Source organism: Oreochromis aureus, linkage group 9, assembly GCF_013358895.1.
Source record: "Oreochromis aureus strain Israel breed Guangdong linkage group 9, ZZ_aureus, whole genome shotgun sequence".
Lineage (NCBI taxonomy): Eukaryota > Metazoa > Chordata > Actinopteri > Cichliformes > Cichlidae > Oreochromis > Oreochromis aureus.
This window is the reverse complement of record NC_052950.1, coordinates 12,182,172-12,209,097: the sequence shown is the minus strand read 5'-3', so window position 1 is coordinate 12,209,097 and position 26,926 is coordinate 12,182,172. Positions and strand designations below refer to the sequence as shown.

General features: G+C 43.8%; 3 protein-coding genes across 3 annotated transcripts; 2 read left to right on the top strand and 1 right to left on the bottom strand.

Annotated features, from left to right (window-relative positions):
• Nucleotides 1–813: 813 nt before the first annotated feature.
• On the bottom strand, nucleotides 814–2,242 carry LOC120442070. The gene is made up of 5 exons (XM_039617825.1): nucleotides 2,234–2,242; nucleotides 1,828–1,966; nucleotides 1,664–1,723; nucleotides 1,236–1,584; nucleotides 814–1,081 (listed from the first exon to the last, which is right to left on the bottom strand). The coding sequence occupies exons 1-5, from the start codon at nucleotides 2,240–2,242 to the stop codon at nucleotides 988–990; spliced, it is 651 nt and encodes a 216-aa protein (XP_039473759.1). The 3' UTR covers nucleotides 814–987.
• LOC116335097 (sialic acid-binding Ig-like lectin 7) lies at nucleotides 1,963–12,341 on the top strand. The gene is made up of 7 exons (XM_039617031.1): nucleotides 1,963–2,375; nucleotides 2,624–2,672; nucleotides 2,861–3,244; nucleotides 4,531–4,836; nucleotides 4,939–5,196; nucleotides 5,394–5,484; nucleotides 11,673–12,341. The coding sequence occupies exons 2-7, from the start codon at nucleotides 2,624–2,626 to the stop codon at nucleotides 11,917–11,919; spliced, it is 1,335 nt and encodes a 444-aa protein (XP_039472965.1). The 5' UTR covers nucleotides 1,963–2,375; the 3' UTR covers nucleotides 11,920–12,341.
• Nucleotides 12,342–14,935: 2,594 nt separating this feature from the next.
• Nucleotides 14,936–22,439, top strand: LOC120441709 (myelin-associated glycoprotein-like). The gene is made up of 7 exons (XM_039617032.1): nucleotides 14,936–15,005; nucleotides 16,022–16,087; nucleotides 16,329–16,712; nucleotides 18,651–18,956; nucleotides 19,060–19,329; nucleotides 19,653–19,734; nucleotides 21,667–22,439. The coding sequence occupies exons 1-7, from the start codon at nucleotides 14,942–14,944 to the stop codon at nucleotides 21,746–21,748; spliced, it is 1,254 nt and encodes a 417-aa protein (XP_039472966.1). The 5' UTR covers nucleotides 14,936–14,941; the 3' UTR covers nucleotides 21,749–22,439.
• Nucleotides 22,440–26,926: the final 4,487 nt, after the last annotated feature.

The window sequence follows — 26,926 nt, the reverse complement described above, 5'->3', positions numbered from 1 at the left end:
GAGCTCCGCCGGCAGCCAGCTGTGCCTGAGTGACCGAGCCGAGAGGCCGAGGGCACCCCATCCCCGAAGTGGCCCGAGCGAGCCCCAGGCTCCAGGCCCCGATAAGCAGCCGCCAAGGAGTGAGCCGGTGGGTACCTGGGCGCCCACCCCTGGACACAAAGAACCACCAACGCACCGATGTCTGAGGGCGTCCGCCACCGGCAGGGGAAGTGGTGGGGGGGGAGATGGGCCTCCAAACCTTGGAGGGCCTGAGATGTCCCCAGAGAGGTGGCGTCTGATACCCAACCTGACATATAGACACAGACAAACAGGCACACACAGATACAAACATCTATTCCCACCCTCATGATCTCATATACAATTACGCAACACTCACCCAACGTGGAGACAGACATAGAGAGACACTGTACACACAATCACACTCACCAAGCGTACTCTAAGCCCCGGGTCTAGGTACCCTTGCCCCTGGAGGGGGAACTGCGCCCAGACCCAGGTGGTGTTACCCTTTTCCCTGCGGTGGGGAGAAGCAGACCGCCCCGACTCCGCAGCAGCAGGGAGTATGGATAGAGAGAGGGAGTATGGATAGAGAGAGAGAGTCTTTCGTCTTTCATAGTCCATCAGCATGATTTGTGTTAGCACAGGTTGTACATTCATACTAATGTGACCAAGTGGTCGGCGGGGTTATAAAAGAAATAATAAAATGACAACGCCACCTGAGGGGGGAATTCTAGCCCCCAGGAAATATGAACTTTAAAAATGAAATGTAATTAAAACAACATTTGCACAGGTTCAGGGATGCACACTGAGGCCGACTCAAATATTAACAATTTTATTTATTAATGTAAAATAAAAACAACAACAACAACAACAACAACAACAACGCACTGAATGTCTAAAACGGTGTCCCAAATTACAATAAAAAATAAACACACAACTGGGACTTACCAACAGCGGTGGACCAAAAGAAAACCACACAAAAAAACCCCACTATAGTCTATTCACCTGGTGCTGTACAACAAAAGAAGTGTGGAAAACGACCCGCCACCTAAGGTCCCACGGCCGCTGGTAGATCCTCAGTTCGCTGAAATAAAAGCACAAGACATACACATTAAAAGGGTAAAAACATGGGACATAAAACAAGCTCTCTATATACTAAAAAAAGAAATTAAAAAAAAAACGGAGGTCTGCAATAAAACACACCCACATACACACCACAGAGCACAAATTGGAAGTACTTGTACTCTGTGAGCCAGCCCACAGCTGGTGCTGGTTCCGATTGTCCGTAGCCCCACTCAGTCTCGCGCAGCTCTCCACAACTGAGAGAAAAGGGAGAGGCAGTACCAGTCTTGTAACCCCAGCCCAATATGCAGCTGAGGATCGCCCGACCAGCCGCGAAAGCTGGAGTGAAGCGATAGTCCAAAAGGGGCTTAGCGTGAGACCCAAAGCCCCCAGGGGCGAGGCGAGACAAGCAGCAGGAACAAAACTGGACAGCCAACAGATCGGAACACAAGATAAAACAAGGCAAGACAAGACAGCAGCAGAGCAGGCGGTTGGTCCCCGAGAGGACACGGCAGCAATCAAACCCTACAAATAAGAAAAAGGCAAAACTAACCTTAATCTTCTTTAATTTACAAAACTAGCAGCTATAAAATAAGCGGCTTACCCCAGAACTTGGAGGCGCTGTACTGCACGGCGGATGCACTCACGCGTCTCCTCACCACGGCTGGAGCAAAGGAAAGAAAAACAGCCGCGCTGTAGCGGGCCGCAGAAATATAACTACTAATTGCCGACGTTAGGGAGAAATCAGAAATTGAAGGGGGGACCTACCTGTAGCAATCACACGACCTGATCGCCTCAGTAATTTAACCAACAAGCCAGCGTCTACCGCTGTGTCGCACCAGAAGCTCGGGAGGAAATAATCCAACGAGAAAACCCGGCTTCCCTTTATACAGGTAAACGCCGCCTTCTAATCAATATACAGGTGGGCTCCTAGTTGACGTAAGCGCGCAGCGGGAGCAAGCACAGGAGAGAGAGAGAGAGAGAGAGAGAGTGAGAAAGCAGTAGCGCAAGTGGGGGCGAAAGAGAAAGGAAAAGCGAGTAGCCCCTCCGGCTACACTAAGAATGATTAAATCAGTTGTGTAAGGTTAAGGTCAGAAGCTTCGACAGACGTTAAAAATGTCTTTAAGGGTAACATCTGACTTCTTCCACAGGAAATAAGCAGGCGGCACAAAACTGGCTTCATTATGCAGCGCTACAGTCAGTGGGTGTCTCTACATGTACTTCCTCAGATAACAATTTGTATTTTACAGTTTATAATAGTTCTGCTGAAGGCTGCTTCATTTCACTCATAAGACAATCATCAGATGTAATGTGGGGTAAGTAAACATTTTATTGCTTTTATTTCTTAACTAAACTTTTAGTTATTTTTCTTTCAACGAACTGACACATCATGTTAATTTATAAACTTGTGCTTTAATCTTAGACTTAAAATTTGTTATGTTATTATTTTTATATTTCAGCTATTTTTAAAGCAGACAGCACCACAGATGTAAATAATAATAACTAAATCATTATCATTCACTTTTTGTTGATTTTATTGTTTGTTTGCTTTTTATGATTCCAGATGAAGATGGTGACAGTCAGCATTTTACTGACTGTTTTCTTTGTTTCAGGTGAGCTGATTGTTCAGTTATTCAAAGACATTATTGGATTCATTTGTAATTTAACTTTCACCCATTTTGAAAGAACCTCAAAGACAGAGCCAGCGCTTTGTGTTGTGATTGAAAATGTAAACAGTTTACAAACAGTGAACAGCAGAGGAAGGAACAGCAGCTTGTTCATAATGAAACTGTATTTACAGGTGCATTGGCTGATTATGCTGGCTGGATAAAACTCTACATGACTGCCCCAAAGAAGCTGGAAGCACTGAGTGGATCTTGTTTGCATATTCAATGTAACTTCAGCACCAAAGAAGAACAGAAATTTAACAGAGAAAGAAAAATCTTTGGAGTGTGGATTAAAAATAACGCTGACTTTGGCAAATATCCAAACAATGTGATCTTCAACAGTAGTGGAGCAGTTAGCATCTATCCAATGAGTATTACTGGGAACCTGAGTCAGAGGAACTGCACCACTCTGTTTTCTAATTTAACCACAAACTACACAGACACATACTTCTTCAGATTAGAGAGAGAAACATTCAAGGCAACAGCTCAACATGATCCTCTTCAAATAACAGTCAGAGGTAAAGACTGAAGTTTTTAATTCATTTACATCATAAAATTATACAAACCTTTGGTCTGATGCTTACTCTCATTAACAAATGCGGAAATTTACAAAGTATTTATAAAAGAACATACTATGACTTATAGCAGTGAAATTTTATTGTAATTTATTTAAAGAAAAAACTGAAAGAAGAAAACAGAAATGAAAAAACTGAGACTTAAAAAAAAATTTGGTACAGTCAAATATTTCTACATCAATGCTTCAGACTGGTTTGCCCTCAAGTCCTTCTGTGCTGCTTTTTTATATTTTCCTCATTTGATTTGTTTGTTTGAGCATATCCTGCACAGGTCACCAGTCTGTTGCAGGGAGACAGACAGCCGTTCTCACTCACACTCACACCTATGTGGAATTTAGAATCATTAATCTAACCCCACTAATTGCATTTACCAAGAAAGATGAAAACACAGGGAAAACATGTAAACTCCACCTGGCCAGTTGGTTGATTCAAACTCAGGACCTCTGATGCAACAGTACTAACCACCACACCACTGGGTTGTCACTCCATCCATCGGAGTATGAATATGTGTGAATTCTTATTAGAAAGCACTTAAAAGCACAGAAATAGTGCTTCTGTGGCATGTTGTATAAAAGCGTGTTGTGCTCCAGGAGAGTAGAAAAGCGCTATATAAAAATTAGTCTGTTTACCAACAGCATACACGTGGTGTGTGTATGTTTTTCTGCCTCTTATAACCCCAGTGGTTTTCCTGTGGTTGGAAATCTCACATGATCTTGTAACATCACGAGTTCAGGTAACTAACCATTCTTACTAGATTGTATCATGTTATCTCAATAAGAATACATTTAACTAGTTTTAAGTTGTTGAATTTCATGCAGATCATGGTTGATTTAATTCTGTCCACCATAGAAACATAAAATTATTCTGTTCAAATTACATGTTAGACTCTTGTAAACGTAACAACAACCCAAATTTCACTTTTTTGAGTACATACATGCCCAGAGAAAGCAGCAGTATATGTGGGTCTTCTTTAGATACGTTTTTTGTTTTTCATGGTAGACAAATAATTTGAAATTCTTGATGCAGAAACGGTCTTCAGAATGTGTCGATATATTAAAAAAAACCCATCAAATGTCTCACTTTTAACCTGTGATGTTCTTTTCCGTTTTAATCTTCTAATTTGTACATCAATTGTTGTTTATATTGACAAAACTGAGAATTCATACCGGTTCAAACTGCATGTATGTAATATACTGTTCTGTTAATATGTTTGTGATGTGAAACCACAGATTCTCCTTGGAGGCCCAATATTACAATCCCAGGTGATCTGAAGGAGAAGGAGTCTGTCACTATAACCTGCTCAGCTCTCACTCCCTGTCCACACTCCCCTCCTCAACTCACCTGGAATCTCCAACAAGACTCTCACAACAAAATAGAGCAAAACATAGATGGAAGCTTTACAACTAAAATCCAGCAGACCATCACTCTGTCAGACACACATGATGGAAAGAAGATCAGCTGCTCTGCCAGATATCCTGTGAACCAAAGAAAAGACACCAAGACAGCAGAGACAGAAGAGACTCTCAGTGTTTTATGTAAGACAATCAGAGTTTGTTGTTGGATCCTGTCAACATATCATGATTTATGGGATGTCAGCTGTTTGTAATGAATGTAATCTGTTGCACACCTTTTCTTAGATACACCCCAAAACACCTCAGCATCCATCTGTCCATCAGGTTTGGTGTCAGCAGGCAGCTGGGTGAACCTGACCTGCTCCAGCAGAGCCAAACCAGTCAGCAGCTTCACCTGGTTCAAGAAGAGCAGAGATGGAGCTGTGAAAGTATCAGAAGGAGAGATTTACAGCTTCAATATAACAGATGGAGGCGTTTATTACTGTGTGGCCACTAATGCTCTGGGTAATCAGACATCAGCAGAGCTTAACGTGACTGTTACAGGTAAAGTTAGGTCAAAACCACTAATGTGTTGTATATTCTTATCTAATTTTTCTTCTTCTTATCTACTGTTGTCTTCTCTTTGTTTTGTTTTGTTTTTTTTTTTCTTAACACAGCTGTACAAAATGTAAAATTAATCCTTTTGGTGATATGGCATCTTTTTAACTCATGTGTTTTTTCATATTGATCTTGTTTTTCAGGAGAGCAAAATGGTAACTCCTTCCCAACATGGCTACTTCTTGGAGGAATCCTTGGATTCATCTTACTCATCTGCTTTCCTATCTTTGTTTGGTAAATATTACATCACAGCAGAAAATATGATCTGTTACTGACAAGGTACTACACATGAAATATATGTCTTTATTTACACAAATATTTAACCCAAAACAGAGGACAGTTAAGTCATCTTTAACTCTATTATTTAACTCTTAAACCGCAACTCTCCCACTACGAGGGGCCAGATCTGTATGTAAATATAGTCATGTGTCGTATCCATAGAAACATCTGAATCTAAGAAAAACTCATAAAAAACATTTCTACAACCACTAAACAGCTAAAACAACAGAAAATTAAAACAGCAGTTACGTGCATTTAGCAAAAAAACGTACAGATAAACAATTGAATCCCCTGTTCACTCAACAGCATGTAACCGGGCAAACGAATAGTTATATCTATAACTTCTTTTCCCTGAAGGAGAGGAACGAGGTACAACACAAAAGTATGGGACATATATACACGCCCCGCAGAGCAGCCACCGAACCGGAATCGGACCACCACCTCCTTAGTGAGTGGTAGACCCAGCAGAAAGGACAGTATGAGCCACCGAAGGGGCTGTAATGTCCAACCGATAAAACAGCACAAAAGTGTGCAGTGATACCCAACTAGCTGCCGCACATATATCAGCTACAGGCACCCCCTTTAAAAAGAGCCCATGATGTTGCCATCCCCCTGGTGGAATGAGCTCTCACCCCGTGGGGCAAAGCAAGACCTCTGGTGCCGTATGCCAGTGAGATAGCTTCTATAATCCAGTGGGACAGCCTCTGTTTTAGCAAAGCAGATAAACAGCTGGTCACATAAACGCACATTCTGAGTGTGCTCAATGTAGGTGCGTAGCACACGCACTGGACAAAGAGAATGCATCCTCCTCTGCTCCTCAGATGCAAAAGGAGGGGAGCAAAAGCTCAGCAACTCAAACTCTATTGAGCTATAAGATGCAGGCATGATCTTGGGAAAATAGGCAGCATTTGGACGCAATCCGACCTTGTGGCCATCAGGAGAGAACTGTGTGCAGGAGGGATGCACAGACAGCGCATGAAGGTCACCCACTCACTTTGCCAAAGCCAAGGCCAGAAGTAATGCAGTCTTATATGAAAGAAATTTCATATCCACAGACTCAATGGGTTCAAACGGGGGGCTACAAAGGGCCTCCAGCACCAAAGACAAGTCCCAAGCAGGGACACTGGACTTAAGCACGGGCCTCAGCCGGCGAACCCCTTTCAGAAAACGTATGGCGAGGGGATGTGCACCTGGTTTCACCCCGTCAAAGCCAATATGACAAGCAGATATAGCTGCTAAATAAACCTTAATTGTCGAAAATGAAAGGCCCTTATCCAGCAGCTCCTGCAGGAATGTCAAAACATCCACAATAGAGCACTGAAATGGGAGAGTGTGGCGGTCCTGGCACCATTGCTCGAAGGCTCGCCATTTGTAAGTGTACAAGTCTCTAGTAGATGAAGCCCTAGCGCTCTGAATTGTCGCTATCACACTAGGTGGCAAACCCTTAGCAATCAAGTTTAACCTCTCAGCAGGTAAGCATGAAGGCGCCACAGATCTGGGCGCGGATGAAACACTTCTCCTCCCGCCTGAGAGAGGAGGTCCCTGTGGAGAGGAAGCTGCCAAGGACTCGCTGCTAGCAGGCTGATTATCTCTGCATACCACGGCCTTGTGGGCCACCAAGGGGCCACTAGAATCAGAGAGAGGGAATGCCGACGCACTCTCTCTAGAACTGGAGATATCATTTCCACTGGGGGAAATGCATACAGGAGCACGTCTGCCCATTGGTGTGCTAGCGCGTCCAAGCCCAAGGGTGCATCGTGGTCGATTATGGAGAAGAACAGGTGGCAGTGAGTATTTACCCTGGAAGCAAAAAGATCTATTTGCGGCTTGCCAAATAGATCCCAAATCTGAGCCACTACTATAGGGTGTAACCTCCATTCTCTCACCAGAGGACCCCCCCTGGAGAGAAGGTCCAGCCCCAGGTTCAGGTGGCCCGGGACATGGGTGGCTCTTAGAGACAGAAAATGAACACTGCACCATAACAGCAGAGAGCAAGACAGCTTCAACAGGGGAAGAGAGCGTGTTCCTCCCTGCCTGTTTATGTAAGACACCACTGTTGAATTGTCCATCCTGACTAAGACATGCTGGCTCTCCAGGACTGGACGGAAATGCTTTAGAGCTAAGAACACTGCTAACAGCTCTAAGTGGTTGATGTGCAGCTGGCGCTGGGCTGCGGACCAGATCCCTCTCACTGATGCACCCTCGCACAGCGCTCCCCACCCTCTTAGGGAAGCATCTGTGGACACCACCTTGCGAAACAACACCCTCCCAATCCAAGAGCCCTGATGCAGCAGCCTGGGGTGCCTCCAAGGACGGAGAGCTAGCATGCAAGACGGCATGCAAGACGGCAGGTTACCGGCAGCCTCCTCCGGAGGTGATGCGATGCACACAGGCGGTGAGAGAGAGCCCAGCATTGAGACACTCTCATTTTTAATAGTCCAAGTAGCACTACGGCGATCATAAATGCCATCATGCCCAACAAGCGTATGGAAACGCAGTTTGCGTCCCAGCTGAAACTGAGCGAGGCAGCAATGAAACGCGGCCACTCTGTGCTCCAACAAACGTGCGCGGCTGGAAAGCGAGCATATTTCCAAACCGAGGAAAGAAATCTGCTGACTCGGGATTTGCGAGCGCTTTTGGAAGTTCACAGAGAACCCCAGTGTCTGAATGTGTGACAGAACCAGTGACAGCTGTGTCTCCGCCTGTACTCTGGAGCAAGCTACGAGAGCCCAGTCGTCTAGGTAGGCTAAGATGCGGATGCCTCTCTCTTTGAGGGGCGCTAGCGCTGCTTCGGCACATTTCGTAAAGGTGCAAGGAGCGAGCGACAGCCCGAATGGCAGCACTACACTGCCTGTGTATAGCCACATGAAAATAAGCATCTGTTAGATCGATTGTTGCAAACCAATCTCCTGGGTCGACCGCATTCAAGAGCTGTTTGAGTGTTAGCATCTTGAACCTGTACGTTCGTAGATACGTGTTCAAGACTCGCAGGTCGAGGATGGGACGAAGCCCTCCCCCTTTTTTCGGAACAACAAAATAACGGCTGTACCAACCTTTGTCTGTCTCCGAAGCGGGAACCACTCGTATTGCTCTTTTCTGCAATAGCGCCTTTATTTCCTCTCTGAGTATCATGGCCGCCTCGGTGTTGACAGTCGTGTTTACGACTCTTTGGAAACGAGGCAGCTTGACCCGGAACTGCAACCGGTAACCCATGGCAACGGTTCACAGCACCCATGGAGAGGGGGCGCAAGCGCGCCACTGAGGGAAGTGAGCAGCCAGCCAGCTGTCGCCCCCCAGTATGTCTGCACCTGCCTGACCTGGCTCATTCTGCCTGCAAGCTGAGCATTTGTGATTGTTTGAGAATAAACAACACTCTTTATTGATTGTAACATGGGAACATGTACATTCATACATTTTGTTGGAGGCACCTTTTCTGGGGCACAACAATGAAAAACAGCTGGAACACTTGATGTGGTCACCTGAACATTTAACACACCTGAACAGGGAGTTACCTGAGGCATTTTGTGTGCAGGGATTTTGTGCTTGGGAGACAGTCTTAGGAAAGTGCAGCGCCTTCTGGGGCTGACAACCTGAACAGAACTTAAGCGGCACCTCTTGGGTGGCAACAGAGGGGTAAAAGCAGCATCTCCCTGCCACTGGACCCCTTCTCCACTCGAAACCACAGCTAGGAGGGCTGAGGCTTCTTCCTCCTGGGCGTCGGGTTCCGCCGGGGGCCCGAGGGTGGGCCTTTGCTCCAGGCCGACTGGCGTGGAGCTCGGGCCGGAGGACAATAATAATAATAATAATGGATTGGATTTATATAGCGCTTTTCAAGGCACCCAAAGCGCTTTACAATGCCATTATTCATTCACGCTCACATTCATACACTGGATGTGCTCTCGCTGGCGGCACACCCACTTCAGCAGTGGGCGCCGGTCTATTGCCAGTCGACAGAGGAGCAGCGGGCCTGTAAGAGCTAGCTGCGGGCTTGGGCTGACGTCTGGGGATGATGTCGCGCAGAGCTTCCGTCTGCTTCTTCCTCAGATCGAATCTAGCCTGAATGGCTTCAAGTGAATGTCCGAATAACCCAGCCGCAGACACTGGTGCGTCCAGATATACAGCTCTGTCCCTATCCGGGATGTCAGAGAGGGTCAGCCACAGGTGCCTCTGCGCCACTACTGTCGAAGCCATCCCTCTGCCCAGGGAGAGCGCTGCACAGCCAGACACACGGAGGATGTAATCTGTGGCGACTCTGACCTCGTTAAGAAGAGGTGCCAGCGGGTTGTCATCAGGAACCAGCGATCCGAGCTCCGCCAGGCACAGTGCCTGGTACGTCTGGAGCATGGTGACGGAGCTCATGGCGCGAGCAGTGCCGGCCTGAGCCCGATAAATCTTCTCTAGCTGCGAAGCAGAGAATCTGCAGTGCTTGGACGGCAGAGTTGCGGGGCTGCCGACGCCATGGTTATGGGACGGGGCCAGATAAGCAGCCAGAGACGGCTCCATAGGGGGTGGGTTAGCTAAGCCAGGCCCCTCGGCACCATCCAATTCCATGTACTGTCCATAGCCGGGCACAGTGACGCGGGTAGACAGAGGTTTGTCCCAAGATGCTGTTAGCTCGCAGAGAAAGTCTGGGAACATGGGAAGGCTGTTTTTGGCTGTTGCTGGCTCTGGTGGGAGGAAAAAACCTGTGAACCGCGACGGCTTCTGAGCTGGCGGGGGAGAGGGCCAGTCCACCTGCAGCTTCTCAGCAGCACGGCGAAACAGGGAGAAAAGAGAGGTGTCATCGTGGCCGATCGGCGCAGCAGCGGCGGCACATTGGGCCAACAATGAGCTCTCCTGCTCATCCTCCGACAAACCATGGATGTTCAGCACGTCATCGTCTTCCTGGGGAGTGCTGGCGGGCTTCAACCCAGGCTGAAGCCCGTCAGCGCTCCTGCATGATTCCGGCTCGTCATCGGCTAGCCCGTCAACATATTCCATGTGGTCAGCCCAGCTAATTGCGGGGACATCGACCGGAAAATCCTCATCTTCGGACTCGGACGAAGCCGGGGCTCCAGAAAGGAGAGGGTTATGCCGTGCGACAGCCGAGCATCCCAGCAATTTTTCCACAAACGTCACCCGTCTTTCCAGGGTCGAGTGCCGGAGCTGGCGACAAAATGCACAGGTTTTGGGTTCCGTCAACGCTCTCCTAGCGTGGACGATCCCCAGGCAGACAGGGCAGGCATCGTGCTGGTTGCTGTCGTGCAAAGAGAAACCGCATCCCTGAGGACAGGGGCGAACAGAAGATTTCTGCTTTGCTCGCTTCGCTTTGGAGTCCATTCCAAAACGCAAAGCGAAATGCTGCACAGGAAAACTTGAAATTAGCGTTCCGGGGGCAGCTTCGGTGGAGGCTAACACCAACAGGGGCAGTTAAGCTAAGTACAAGTCGGCAGACAACGGAGCTAATTAGCAGCAACTAGCTAGCCCAACTCAGCAGAGGTGTTCTCAGCGAGGTGAAGAGCGTAAGAACTGAGGGATGACTGTGATGACAGCAGCTATATGTGCAGGCGGGGCCGTGCGCGTGTCATCACACGTCGTCTGCCTTAAGGCGTGAATAAAGGTTTCTTCAGCCAGGACACGTGAGGGCGTGATATCCCATACTTATGTGTTGTACCGAGTGAATCGACTGAAAGGGAACATTACAGTTTTTAAAGGCTGGCCTGTCACAGATTCCACAACTGCAAGTGTCGTGAAGCTCTGACCAAAATTCACTGAACTAGCAGCAATTGGTGACCAACTTCATCTCTCACAATGCCTCAGAGCTGTTTCCCTGAAAAAAAAAAATCACAATTTTCTGCCCAGTTACAGAGATTAAATTTGATGAAAGCAAGTCTCGTGCCTTCCTCATTCGCCTTACAGTTTATGATTGGTGGGACTGACATAAACATGGTGACATTATGGTGATACTATTGGATCAAATCATTAAAAAGAAGTGTTAATCATACAAGTTGTCGAGTAGAAGCTAATGTTACTTTCCCATTTCCCAGTGTGAAATTCTATGTTAATGGATGACCCATTATACATATATGTGTGGTAATTCTTCAAAAAATATTCATTTGTCATTGTAGAGAGATTTTCAGTTTGGGCATTTCATTTTCAAGCAGGAACCTCAGAAAAGTAAGTGAAGAGCCAGCGAGTAAATCAGAAGGAGAAGAAGAAAACATCCATTATGGAGAGATCAGCTTCTCTGTGCTGAGATATGAAGCATCAACTGACTCAGTGCAGTACAGAGGACAGCAGCAGGATATGGTGTATGCACAGGTGAAAGTCAAAAAGCCAGAAAACACAGAGCGCGCTCACGGCCAAGAGGAACTCTACGCTCAGGTGAACAAAAAAGTAACATTACATTAACAAAGTGTATTAAAGAAACACACACACCGAACCGGCACATAAAAATGTCATTTTTATGGTTTAGTGCTGTTTAGTTTACTTACTTAAAATCACATATCACATCCTGCAGCTTTTTATGTTCAGCTTTAATTTCACACGTCTGTTTTCATTTGACTTTTTTGTTTAGGTTTGTCTTAAATACGTGTAAATAGATGTTGCAGCACTCCAATAAGGAACTACTTTACATGACAGTTGAGACATTTCTGTAAGATGACTAGAAACCTCTGCTGTAGCTTTTTAAAATTATTTTAGCTATCATCATGCTCATACAGTATTTTCATGTTGTGTGTGCTCTTGTATGATTTATTATTTACATTGTAGACATGTTGAAATTAATGTACAAAAGTTCGTCACAGGTAATTTGTTTAAATGACTGCAGGGAAACTCACATCAAAACATGTCTGTAAACTTATTTAATGTGTTCAATAAAATGTGTTTATTTAATGTAAAGTGTTTTTGTGTGATATTTAATATTATTTATGCTAAAGGTTTACACTGTATTTTGTTATGTGAAGCGCTGGATGTCTTTTTCTTATCTAAATAAGTGGATAAGAAATTTATTTTGTCTTCAAACTCTCCATGTTTCATATGTTGGACACTGCTAGATAATTACTTATAACAGTCAAACAGCCTTTTTAGTAACTTGAGTTGTTCCAAGCATGCTTAATAACTTTCTGTGTTAAGCTGTTTTGATCTTGCACACTTTGTCCTGTGAATACATCCAATCACATGAGCCAAGGTGTGAAAAAGGGTGTGGGTCATTGTCAGCAGAGGTTTCAGGTGAAACAATTGTGAGAACTTGCCTCACCCTATCATGTGACCTATTGAGATCAACTGACACAAGACTGTTTAGTGCTGGGAGTGAAAACGAGGAGGTTTGGTTGCAGACACACATTAAGTAAATGGTTGCTGCATATACCTTTGTACACTGAAAGATGAAGGACAGGAGGACAAAGATGGATTCAGATTGTTGAACTCAGAATTTTTGTGGAATGATTTGGTGTATGTTGTAAAGGAGTGGCGTCTCTGCCTTTTGACTAGCAGAGCAACGTTTAATGGAAGCTGGGTGTGGTGCCAGTTTTCTGGGTGAAGGATCTGTGGGCTTTATAAATATTACTTATTATAATAGATGGTTACTACTGATTGACGGTGATGATGGTGCTTGTTTTTTGTTGTTGGACATTTCAGTGTGGTCACATAGTTTATGCCTGAATTTGTTGAGATTTAAGCCAACTGAGAATGAAAAAATTTGATCTGTTTTAAATTACGAGTTTTGAATGTTGATATTTATATTGTGTGTGGGAATTTTTTTTAATGGACAACATTTTGTTTGTGTTCAGCAGTGACCCTTTCTTGTCCTTCAGCTCATGTAGGGCTATCAGACTTAAACATCTGGGTGTTTATCTTATAAAGGCAGAGTAACTTCTTTTATTTTGATCACTTCCTTTGAAATCTGCTTCATGTGATATACAGTTCTAATTTTACTTGAGTACTGATGCCTAATTTGTTTGCAGAGGGTGTATCTATGTGAGAACTGAATGTGCTTCCTTCAAAGCTTTGGTGTGATCATTTGCATTGCAATGAAACACTTATTGTTCGCTGATCTTAAGTTACAGCTTAGACATTTACTGACGATTAGCCGTTTTTATGGCCTGGTGCTGTTTGAAATATAAATTTAGTATTTAAAAACTGAGCACTTTGTTAATAAATGTATCAGACTCACTCAAATTGTATCCTCAGTAATTGGTGCATAATATTCAGAAAAGTATTTCTGATTTGAATTATTCTCCACTGCTAAACATGAAGTTTCCTTATGTATAACACTTATAGATCCTAGGACCTGCCGTCCACATATGTGGACATCACATTGTCATATGATTGTTGGGTTTCTCTCTGTATGTATTACTGTAGGGTCTACAATACAATATAAAGCGCCTTAAGGCAACTGATGTTATGATTTCATCAGTGTTGGGCAAGTTACTTTGAAAAAATAATTCATTATAGTTACTGGATGGAAAACATAGTAGTATAATGGCAGTGTTGGGAAGGTTACTTTTAAAATGTATTCCACTACAGATTACAGAATACATGGCCCAAAATGTATTTCGTAACATATTCCATTAAGTTACTCAATGAGAGTAACGTATTCTGAATACTTTGGATTACTTAATATATTGTCGTGCTTTTTACAACTACATTAATGTACTATTGCTGTGTGATTTATTACTATTACTGAAGGCTACTCACCATACCAATAGCAACTAGATTTTTAAATCGAATCTTTAGGGCTATGCCTGTACCACTCTGCCTATTGCCTTCATATTAAATAATTTTTTGAACAATAATTTTTAAAAATATTTCTTCACATCATTATGCAAGTAGTGGTGAAATGGGCCACGAGATTGAGGCACAGGCATTAGAGCCTGTGCCTCAATTAGAGTACATGTATTCTGTTACTCCCCAACACTGTATAATGGTAGTTCAAACCAACCACATAACACCACAGTACTCGCTTTGCCATCATACTGGGTTGTACTGAAGCTGATGCACACACAAAGATGAAGTCCGTCTCTTCAGCTCTAGCACTGCAAGTTTAATTGTTGAATGCAGTCAGCTGGGCGGTGTAGTCTATCACAGCTAGAATAGGGGGAGATAGAGTGAGACACAGGCTGTGAATCTATCACAGGGCCACTGAATTTCTTGTTCTTAATTTATAAGAACATATTTCACTTTGCATCCAAGAAAACTGCCCTTTTCTAAACAGTTGTACGCTGTCTGTTACTTTTTGTGTAGTTGTGCTGAAATTTCTTCACTCCGTTAAAAGGTTAAACTTACAAGTGAGTGGCAGAAAAAAAGACTACCACAGTGACTTCCTCTTTTGCTGAACATAATCAGGAAGGACAAGAAACTTTAACATTGTTTCAGTCTTTGGGTGTTTCATTACTAGTACTTCTTCTTCTGACATTGGCAGAAACTAGTTCATATGTTTTATTGTAATTCTGCTTCATTTTATTCTACAGTTACAAGACTTCACTTGAGCTCCTTAGGTAGGAGATCTTTTGTATTTGTTTTTTTACTTGTTAAATTAAATTTTAAATTTGTAATTCATCTAATACAGATACACAGTATCGTTAGCCAGAAATCATGTTTAAAACAGTAGTATTATTTCAGAGGAAGAGACATTTATGACTGCAGTATATAGTGAAAGCAGGGAAACAAGTCTTTTTTTTTTAACCTCCTAGGACTTGGCGTCCACATATGTGGACATCACATTTTCGATTATTTAGACCAAAATACTCAATTTTGCTCTACAAGGGCCTGACATCCACTTACGAGGACATTATACTGCTACTGTTCTATCAAAATTTTAAACGAATATCCTCATATGTGGCTCTTATTTTCCTTAAAAACAAAAATAAGGTTAAAAAAAAATCTGGTAATTCTTTGTTTTTACATTCATTGGGCCCAAATATGCCCAAATATCAAAGAGAAATTAAAAATGCATGTTGTGGAAGAGTTCGGGTCTTAGGAGGTTAAATACATTTGATTCACAACTGATTTGGTTACTAAATGGTTGTTTGTCTAAAGATAAACACTTTAAAGTCATTATTGATTATCTACATGCAAATTCTGGGCCTTTAGCTCTGCAGTATTCAGGAGTCTTTCTTGGTGCTCTTTTCCGTCTCTTAATCGGGCCTTTTGTTTAATGGTGAACTTTACATGTATGTAGAAAACTTCGTTTTATCCAGTTTCATGCACTTTAATGCAGCCATTGATCTGAACTGTCACAAACACCATCTATCTTTCAGCATAAAGGTTTACTTTCAATAACGTCCAAGCAAAGTTACAAAAACATGTTCAGCAGACATTAAACTTACTGCTGTGTTATTTTGGTGTCAGCAAAAATTTGATTTTGAAACTGTTTTTCAACCATGACAAGACACAAAAGACGGTCAGCTGATGGTTATTCAGCATCAACATGTTTAGTGGGTATTTATTGGTGCTTTGTTATCTGTATGAATTCAGTTTTCTGTGTTTTGTTATTGTTTTTCAACGCACACAGCTCCACTGAACTTCAATCTGAACATGGTGACAGTTGGCATGTTACTGATTGTCCTCTTTCTTTCAGGTGAGCTGTTTTATGTATGATCACTGTGTTTGTTAATATTTGTTACTCAGAATTTTTACAATGAATCCAAAGTTTTAGATGCTGGAGGATAAATGCCTGTCACATCAGGAATATCTGTTAAAACTTTACGTTTGAAAATCTCAGTGACTTACTAGAATGTATAAGTGTAGTGAACATTTAATAATGTTTAAAGAAGAATAATGAGGGTGTGAATGTAATAATTATTCAGTTGTATTTACAGGTGCTTTGGCTTTTTGTTCTGATGAAACAGCACTCTTCATAAATGCGTCAAAGCAGCTGGAAGCACTGAGTGGATCTTGTTTGCAAATCCCATGTAGCTTCAGACCCAAAGAAGAACAGAAATTTAAGAGCCCAAGAAAAATCTTTGGAGTGTGGATTAAAAATCGACCCGAATTTGGCAATAATCCAAACAATGTGATCTTCAACAGTAATGGAGCAGTTAGCATCTATCCAATGAGTATTACTGGGGACCTGAGTCAGAGAGACTGCACCACTCTGTTTACTAATTTAACCACCACATACACAGACAAATACTTCTTCAGAGTAGAGAGTGAACCATTCAAGGCAACAGCAGAATGTGATTCTCTTCAAATAACAGTCAGAGGTAAAGAATTTTCAAGTTTATTCTATATGATAATAATTATACAATCTACAGTCGCTTGCAAAAGTATTCGGCCCCCTTGAACTTTCCCACATTTTGTCACATTACAGCCACGAACATGAATCAATTTGATTGGAATTCCAGGTGAAAGACCAATACAAAGTGGTGTACACGTGAGAAGTGGAACGAAAATCATACATGATGCCAAACATTTTTTACAAATAAATAACTGAAAAGTGGGGTGTGCGTAATTATTCAGCCCCCTTTGGTCTGAGTGCAGTCAGTTGCCCATAGACATTGCCTGATGAGTGCTAATGACTAAATAGAGTGCACCTGTCTGTAATCTAATGTCAGTACAAATACAGCTGCTCTGTGACGGCCTCAGAGGTTGTCTAAGAGAATATTGGGAGCAACAACACCATGAAGTCCAAAGAACACACCAGACAGGTCAGGGATAAAGTTAATGAGAAATTTAAAGCAGGCTTAGGCTACAAAAAGATTTCCCAAGCCTTGAACATCCCACGGAGCACTGTTCAAGCCATCATTCAGAAATGGAAGGAGTATGGCACAACTGTAAACCTACCAAGACAAGGCCGTCCACCTAAACTCACAGGCCGAACAAGGAGAGCGCTGATCAGAAATGCAGCCAACAGGCCCATGGTGACTCTGGACGAGCTGTAGAGATCTACAGCTCAGGTGGGGGAATCTGTCCGTAGGACAACTATTAGTCGTGCACTGCACAAAGTTGGCCTTTATGGAAGAGTGGCAAGAAGAAAGCCATTGTTAACAGAAAACCATAAGAAGTCCCGTTTGCAGTTTGCCACAAGCCATGTGGGGACACAGCAAACATGTGGAAGAAGGTGCTCTGGTCAGATGAGACCAAAATGGAACTTTTGGCCAAAATGCAAAACGCTATGTGTGGCGGAAAACTAACACTGCACATCACTCTGAACACACCATCCCCACTGTCAAATATGGTGGTGGCAGCATCATGCTCTGGGGGTGCTTCTCTTCAGCAGGGACAGGGAAGCTGGTCAGAGTTGATGGGAAGATGGATGGAGCCAAATACAGGGCAATCTTGGAAGAAAACCTCTTGTAGTCTCCAAAAGACTTGAGACTGGGGCGGAGGTTCACCTTCCAGCAGGACAACGACTCTAAACATAAAGCCAGGGCAACAATGGAATGGTTTAAAACAAAACATATCCATGTGTTAGAATGGCCCAGTCAAAGTCCAGATCTAAATCCAATCGAGAATCTGTGGCAAGATCTGAAAACTACTGTTCAAACGCTGTCCATCTAATCTGACTGAGCTGGAGCTGTTTTGCAAAGAAGAATGGGCAAGAATTTCAATCTCTAGATGTGCAAAGCTGGTAGAGACATACCCTAAAAGACTGGCAGCTGTAATTGCAGCAAAAGGTGGTTCTACAAAGTATTGACTCAGGGGGCTGAATAATTACGCACACCCCACTTTTCAGTTATTTATTTGTAAAAAATGTTTTTCTTTTATGATTTTCGTTCCACTTCTCACGTGTACACCACTTTGTATTGGTCTTTCACCTGGAATTCCAATAAAATTGATTCATGTTTGTGGCTGTAATGTGACAAAATGTGGAAAAGTTCAAGAGGGCCGGATACTTTTCCAAGCCACTTTAGTTACACTCATTTAAAAACTTACTTTTAATAGTTTAATTTTCATTAATATTATCAATGAAAATTAAACTCTATTTGATAATTCTATATTACACTTACAATGATTGTTTTTTTACAGAGTCCACTGAGTGGACATTTCTGATTTCTTATTTCAGTTTGTGCATTGTTATTATTCTGAGTACTTAATTACATTTCTAAACATCTGAATTTAAGAGTAACATTTCACAGATTTTTTTTAAAGATTTTAAAAGCTGGTATGAGGTGCAGTGCGTTTGTGTTGTGAAACCACAGATTCTCCTTGGAGGCCCAATATTACAATCCCAGGTGATCTGAAGGAGAAGGAGTCTGTCACTATTACCTGCTCAGCTCTCACTCCCTGTCCACACTCCCCTCCTCAACTCACCTGGAATCTCCAACAAGACTCTCACAACAAAATAGAGGAAAACACAGATGGAAACTTTACAACTAAAATCCAGCAGACCATCACTCTGTCAGACACACATGATGGAAAGAAGATCAGCTGCTCTGCCAGATATCCTGTGAACCAAGGAAAAGACACCAAGACAGCAGAGACAGAAGAGACTCTCAGTGTTTCATGTAAGACAATCAGAGTTTGTTGTTGGATCCTGTCAACATATCTTGATTTATGGGAAGTCAGCTCTTTGTAACAAATGTAATCTGTGTCACTCCTTTTCTTCAGATGCTCCTAAGTACACCTCAGCTTTCATCAGTCCATCAGGTTTGGTGTCAGCAGGCAGCTGGGTGAACCTGACCTGCTCCAGCAGAGCCAAACCTCCAGTCAGCAGCTTCACCTGGTTCAAGAAGAGCAGAGATGGAGCTGTGAAAGTATCTGAAGGAGAGATTTACAGCTTCAATGTAACAGATGGAGGAGTTTATTACTGTGTGGCCACTAATGATCTGGGTAATCAGACATCAGGAGAGATTCATCTAACTCTTACTTACTGTGAAGGTAAAAGTCAGTCACAGCTATTATTTAGCTTTATTTTTAATGAATTCAATCATTAAAGTGTATAAAGTCTTTGTTTTTTTCCCCCCTTCTTGCTAAATTGTCTTTGCATCATACCTTTACCACAGTGGAGAGAAGGAAATGTGTTTAAGTAAGACTGAATTTAGTTTAATGAACTTTAAAGATCCTCCTTTGTGGGTTTTTCAGTCTTGTTTCAAAATTATGTTTTTCATGGATTTTGATTCACCTTAAAAACTTTTATTTACTATTAATCAGTTATTCTGTCAATTAGTTTTTCTTTGCTCTAAATTCTTGTTGCAATACAGGTGGAACACTGGATGGTGTCTACACTATAGTGAAGACTGTGGGAATCATAATACTTGTGAGCGCACTGGGCATGTTTGAGTGGTGAGAAAAATGTTTCTATGATACACTAATTTGCAGAGGTGTCAAAAGTACAGAGATTCTTTGCTTATGTAGACACAGAGATACTTGTGCTAAAAATATTCGAGTAAAAGTTGAAATGCCAATTCAACTTGTTTGGAAGTGAAAGTCAAAAAGTACCAGCTCTGAAATGTACTCAAAGTAAGAATGTAAAATGATCTCCTAGAAGAACCTTTTTACCACCTATTTTTATGCAAAGCTAAATGAACCATGTGCTATATTAATGTAATAATAAAATTATATTGGTAGATGGCAATAAAAAACTTTATTTCAGTCTCAGTATTAGACTGAAATAAGCTATCTCTGCTAGTATCAGTTAAGTAGAACATGAGCAGAGAAAAAGAAGGAATATTAAAAAATAACTCAATTTTCTGTTGATCACATTGTAGTGGGTGGGTTTACCTCTAAACAGGAAAATGAGTACATTCAGGGGTTAAAGTGGGATTCAGAGGGTGGGGGAACCCTAAAAAGGAGTGTCTCAGGGGGAAAAAAATCATCAACTCAGAATAATTTCTATTGAGAGCTCCAGTAGATTTAACTGCTGCTCTGAGGTTTACTGCTTTTAGTGGATGTACACAATTAAATTTAAATAGATGGAAGTCAATGTTTCATGAGTTGTCCTGACTGATTTCCATCCTCTATACTGACAGTACACTGTTTATGCTGTATTTATACCCTACCCTTCATGTAACCTAATGCTGACCATGAGCACTGTAGTCTGTTCTGTGCACCAGTCACACACACTTTAAATCCATCACAACACAGCAAACTCGTCAGTTTATCTTGCACTGAACTGAAGAGTTGTTCTGCCATAGTTTGTTTTGTATAATATTGTTACGTCCCCACGAAGGAGGTCTAGGGGTGTGAGTGTGGGGACGGTAACAAATGGTTCCGGAACAGAATGAAAAGGGAACCAGACAGAGGTGTTCAGTACATAATATGGTTTTATTACAAATAGTCTAAACCTAAAGAGCTGGCAACGCCGTTTTATCAATAATGCCAAGAAAACCAAAGGAAGCAGTCGCAGCAACGGAGGAAAAAACTACCAAATAAATAAAGGAGGCACTTCCCACTTAACTCCTCACCACGGGGAGACGCTTCCGGAGCCCACAGGCCCATCTACTCACTCAATTTAACACCACAGGCACACCAAACATGTAATTGGACCTTTCCAACACCTAGAAAGATAGTGTAGAGTCACAGGACAAAAAAAAAATAACAAAGAAAAACACCCGCACCACACAGTTCTTCCCCAGCCTATATAACCTCAGAGGTGATTGCTGACTGGGTCCAGGTGCCAAACGAGGGTAATGAACAGCAGGTGCGTCCTGGAGAGACGGCAGAGTGAAAGAGAGACAGAGGGGTGGGAGGAGCAAGAGAGGAGGAGGCGTGGAGAACAACACCACACCCACACAAGGGCAATTTTCAAGAGGAGGCCCTGCTAGGGCCGTAACAAATATGAAGAAACATAATGTCACAATTAAAAACATGAGGATTTACATGTGAGCTTTAAATTTCCAGTTTATTGAATCCCACCGAGCAGTCGTTACCTTTAAATCTAATCTCTCTTCTTCCTGTCCTGTCTTTCTTATGTTTCTCAATCTCTGAGTGAAGTTGGCTCTCTTTCTTTTCCCTCTCTGTGACAAACAGCATCTGGGCCATAAGTTGCAGCCTACTTTAACCCCTGACTATGCCACATGGTTTTTTAGTAGTAGAAAGTACAGATATTTATTGTAAAATTTAGGGAGTAAAAGTAAAAAGTTTTCATTAAGAAACGACTTAAGTAAAATAGATACATACATAAATATTTGCACTTCATTATTTCCCACCTCTGCTTATTTAAAACTATATACTAAGTAGTTAGTGCTTCTCATTTGTTTTGTTTTTATCCCTCAGCTGGTTCAGATCAAGACGCTCCAACAATCCAAAGACAGAAAGCTGTCAGATGAGCAGAGTCACATCACAACACATCAACTAAAGTTTCTGCAGGACAAACTCCACCTTAAAGTATCACTTAATTCACTGCAATGTTGTAGAATTAGTAGAATCTTTACATGTTTGGATATTTCTTTATAGTTTGATCTTCAACAGCTGTACATGACCATCATACTCTGAGTACAGAGATGGAAATATCATTCCTCAAGCCAGTGCTGTCTTCCCAAAAGTAAACTGTTCAGTTTTGCATCTTTAGAGCCAGATTTACTAAACAGAGCAAAATAGCATGCCCAAATGTTTCTGATAGGTCTGGTAAGTTTTACAGGCACAGTCAGTTCATTTCATAAACTAACTGGGGATTAATCCTTCAGGGAGAAATTAAGATGTAGCTACATTATAACCATTATCTGGAAATCATGAATCAAACAATTTTATAAGTCCATTTGTGTACTTGATTCAAATATTGTACTTTCTATTTTACGCCTTCAGTAAGGACTTCCCTGAAATTAACATGCAAGAGGGTCGGTGTAGAAAACCACTGACCACTCTTTGTCTAATAGTCTATGTTCATCGTTTCTCTTAAAGCTGTAATAGTAATATGTAATTTATCCTTTCTCCCTGTCATCTTAAAACCACATGTTGATGAACAAATTATCATTTATACACAATTTTCTGAATGTATTCTGTGAACATGGGAGGTAGATACCTTCTTTCTGTAAATATTCTCAGCTTACGCTTGCTTTTTTTTTTTTTTTTTTTTAAAGTGCATGCAGACTGCTGTCTGTGCTGTTGTTTGACCTCTTTGCAAAGGTAAATAAAACTTATAAAGACAACCTGTTTGTGTGAACCTCAGTTTATTTCAGATTTCAACAACAAGCTTTGAGTCAGAGTAATCCAGTGGCTGATTGGAAATTGGATGTGAGATGGAGAGTGACTGAATACTGGAGGGGAAAAAGGCACAAAAAAGAAAATTGATTGTTTCTTGGTCTTCATGTCTGGTCTAGAGATTATTCATTACAATTTGATGATTAACATTTTCTGAGAATAATGGGAAGGGATACATATTTGGCAGTCAAGGTTTCAGGAATCAACTGTCTGCTGTTTGCTGCACAACCAACCAAACTGTACTTACTGTGGTGTTACTGCATAGTTCCTCATGTTTTATGATTATTGGTGTTGGAGGAGCCACTCCAAATTTAAAGTATTGTAGCGGGTCAGGGCTGTTTGGGGGTTCTGTTATTACAGTTATGTTTTTGTTGTCATGTTGTCATGGTGACGGGTGACGCGCTCTCTCGGTGACTGTGTTTTTCTGGTGAGAGAGCGCCTTTTTTGTTGTTGTTCTGTGGTTGCCGCGCTGAGCAGTTAGGTAGCGGCAGTGTTCTTGCGCAGATATAAATAAACGGCTGTGCGCCCAAGAAACTTCTGTCTCCTCCGTGTCTGAGCTCGCCACATTGGTGTCAGAAGTGGGATAGCTCACCCTTGCCATAATGGAGAGAGACATTCAGAGGCTGGAGCAAGCTGTCAAGGAGAACATTCCCCGCTTGGGAAGCTGGCGATTGAAGAGAGAGGACGTGAGCGGCCACGTAAGTCCCCCGACGGGTCCTGATGGCGCGAGTGCACCACGGCGGCCCGTCGCGACCGACACTAGGGCAATGCTTCATGGGCTACCTCTGTCGACCCACACACTGAGCCCCCAACCGCGAGCAGTTATGCCTACCACGCCAGTTAAGGTACCGAAATACAGAACGAGTGGTGGCATACTTCAGCCGTGCTCTAGGGCGAGCTGAGAGGAACTACTGCATGACCCGGCGGGAGCTGCTGGCCGTAGTGCTAGCGGTGCGGCACTTCCGGCCATACCTGTACGGCTGCCAGTTCCTCCTGCGCACTGACCATGCATCTCTGACTTGGCTCCTGAACTTCAAACACCCAGAAGGTCAGGTGGCCCGCTGGCTGGAGGTCCTTCAGGGCTACGACTTCGAGATCCAGCATCGGGCAGGTCGACAGCATGGCAACGCTGATGCCCTCTCCAGACGGCCCTGCATGGCCGTCGAGTGCCGCTACTGTCTGCGACAGGAGGAGCAGGCCCAGGAGGCGCTGGGGGTGGCTACTGCTCAGGCCACAGCCAGCGGAGGGGGGTGGCTCCCACTGACAAAGCAGCAGCTGAAGCGGGAGCAGGAGGCCGACGCGACGTTGGTTCAGGTGGGGGCCTGGCTGGAGGCGGCGCAACGCCCAGACTGGACGGGGGTGTCGGGACAGGAGCCCGAGGTGAAGGCCTACTACTCCCAGCACAACAACCTGGAGACGCACGACGGCCTCCTGTACCGGAGATGGCGGGCCCCCGGTCAGGGCAGAGATCTCCTGCAGCTGTTGGTGCCTCGGTCGCTGCGGTCGCAGGTGCTTGAGCTTGTCCACGGCTCGGTGGGGGCAGGACACTATGGGAACGCCAAAACTCTCCGCCGCCTCAGGGGACGGTTCTACTGGCCTGGCTGTCGACGGGATGTGGAACTTCACGTGCACTGCTGTGACACCTCCACGGCGCAGAAGGGCCCAACTCAACGCTCCACTGCCCCCCTTCAGCAGTACTTGGTGGGGGCCCCGATGGAGTGAGTGGGAGTGGATGTCCTAGGGCCCTTCCCCGTTACGGAGTCAGGGAACCGGTACGTGCTGGTGGCTATGGACTATTTCGCAAAGTGGCCGGAGGCCTACACGGTGCCGGACCAGAGTGCGACGACGACGGCAGAGAGGCTGGTGGAGGAGATGTTCACCCGTCTTGGGGTCCCGGCTGAGCTCCACAGTGACCAGGGGCGCAACTTCGAATCGAAGGTCTTCGGGGAGATTTGTCGGCGGCTGGGGGTGGAGAAGACAAGAACCACACCGCTCCACCCGCAAAGCGACGGCTTGGTCGAGCATTTTAACCGCACACTGGCTACTCAGCTTGCCATTCTCACCAGCCGCCACCAGCGGGATTGGGACCGATATCTGCCCCTGGTCCTTTGGTCGTATTGGACTGCGGTTCAGGAGTCCAGCCAGTGCACGCCTGCCGCTTTGATGTTTGGGCGGGAGCTCCGGAAGCTTGTGGATCTGGTGTTTGGGTCCCCCCCCCGAGCCGGAGATTGACGGTGGGCCAGAGATGGACTACTACAGGAGGCTGAGGGAGCGGCTGCAGGTGGTTCACGACTACACCCGCCAGGCCCAGGCCAGCGCCGGAGTACGACAGAAGAGAGCCTACGACACCAAGTGCCGGGGTGGGGGGGGGTTCGTGCCTGGCGACAAGGTTTGGGTGTACTGCCCGGTTCGCAAGAGAGGAGTGTCCCCCAAACTGTGCAGTCACTGGCAAGGGCCGGCGGAGGTCGTGGAGCGGCTAACGGAAGTGGTGTACCGTATCCGCATGCCGGGCCCGGGGCGCATGGTAGTGTTGCACCGGGACAGGCTTTCACCGTACCGACCGCTCACTCCAGCAGACGCCGGGGCAGGGGATGCTGGTGACACCTGTTATTACAGTTATGTTTTTGTTGTCATGTTGTCATGGTGACGGGTGACGCGCTCTCTCGGCGACTGTGTTTTTCCGGTGAGAGAGCGGTGAGAGAGCGCCTTTTTTGTTGTTGTTCTGTGGTTGCCGCGCTGAGCAGTTAGGTAGCGGCAGTGTTCTTGCGCAGATATAAATAAACGGCTGTGCTCCCAAGAAACCTGTCTCCTCCGTGTCTGAGCTCGCCACAGTATGATAAATGAAAATGGGTCTCTGCTGTTGTCTGAATGGCTGCACTGATGAATGACTCATGACAGCCTTCTGCAACCATTTTCTTCTTCGTTTTACTCATGTGGGCTATGTTTGTTTCTTCTTTTTCTGTGGTGTTTGTCTTAAGAAATTATCTTTAGAGCAACTTTAGATGTAGAAATGTAATGTTCCTCAAAATAGTTCCATCAATCATATTTGTGGCTGTGCAAGACCCATGTGGATGTCAAGACAATTTTGTTTTAATTCAAGTATCAGTAATATGTACGTCACCTGCAAGGAAACAGATTTAAAATGCAAATCTGTTTCCTTCATCTCACTCTCTCTGTCTTGCTCCCTCATTGTCTCATCTCCCTTAGCTGTTTTCATGTTCCCTTCTTTGTGTCTCCTCCTGTCGTCTCCCCAGTCTGTCAAGTTTCCCTGAGTGTCCCTTTCTCCTGGCTTCCGTGTCAAGTTGTGTGAGTTGGTCTGCGATTTTATGTTTCTTGTTTTACTTTGACAGTGTTGTGTCCTGCGTCCAGTGTCCAGTGTCTTCAGTTTTCATTCGCCATGTGATTAGCTTTATTGGCTCTGGCTGCTTCCCCATGTGTTTTCACTCTCCCTAATCACCCATGTGGTGCTTATATTGTGTCAGTTTCCCTGTGTCCTTTTCATGTTTTCTGTGTATTGCTCTCTGTGTTCCAGGTTCCTCTTCAGGTCTAATGTTTCTGGCTTCCCTGTATTCTGTGTGTTAGTTTTAGATTTAATCTGCTAAGTTTAGTTTATTCAGTCAAGTCTTGATTCTTGTTTTGCCTTTTGTTGTGTAATGTCATCCAGCCTATAATAAACGGCTTGCATTTTGTTTAAAATTACTTTCTTTTGCCTCCACTTTTCACTCCAAACGGTCCGCCACCTCAGACTGTGACAGTTGCAGCTCTTCAGTGGGAAACCGTAAAGCAGCTGGTAATTATATAGCGTCATCTGACTGATTTTTGAGCTCTCAAACAAATCTTAAAAAGTCTGAACCACCTAGTCACACACACATATACTATAATGCCAAAAGTATTTTCCAGTATTCATCCGCTATCACCTATATTGTCACGGTAAGAATAAGAATAAGAACAACTTTATTTATCCCGAGGGAAATTATTTTGTCATGTACATGCTCAAAGCAGCAGGAGAGACAGAGAAACAGATGAAATAGATATAAGATATACAATATATACAATAAGAATAGTGTACAGTAATATACAGTAGGATAGAGTTATCCGATACTATGTCTTGCACTAACAAAGTAATATATATAACAATATCCTGGTGAATAAATAACTTAACTATCAGTGCAGGCGGTTCTAGAAAGTGACAAAGTATTGTGCAATAGAATAAAGGGAGTAGCAGCATATGATGGGGGGATGAAAACAAATATTCAATAAGTACTCTTGGGTAATATTGCACGGTCTGGGAGGGAACAGAATAACACAGGTAATAGTCTCAGGAGAATCACCTACA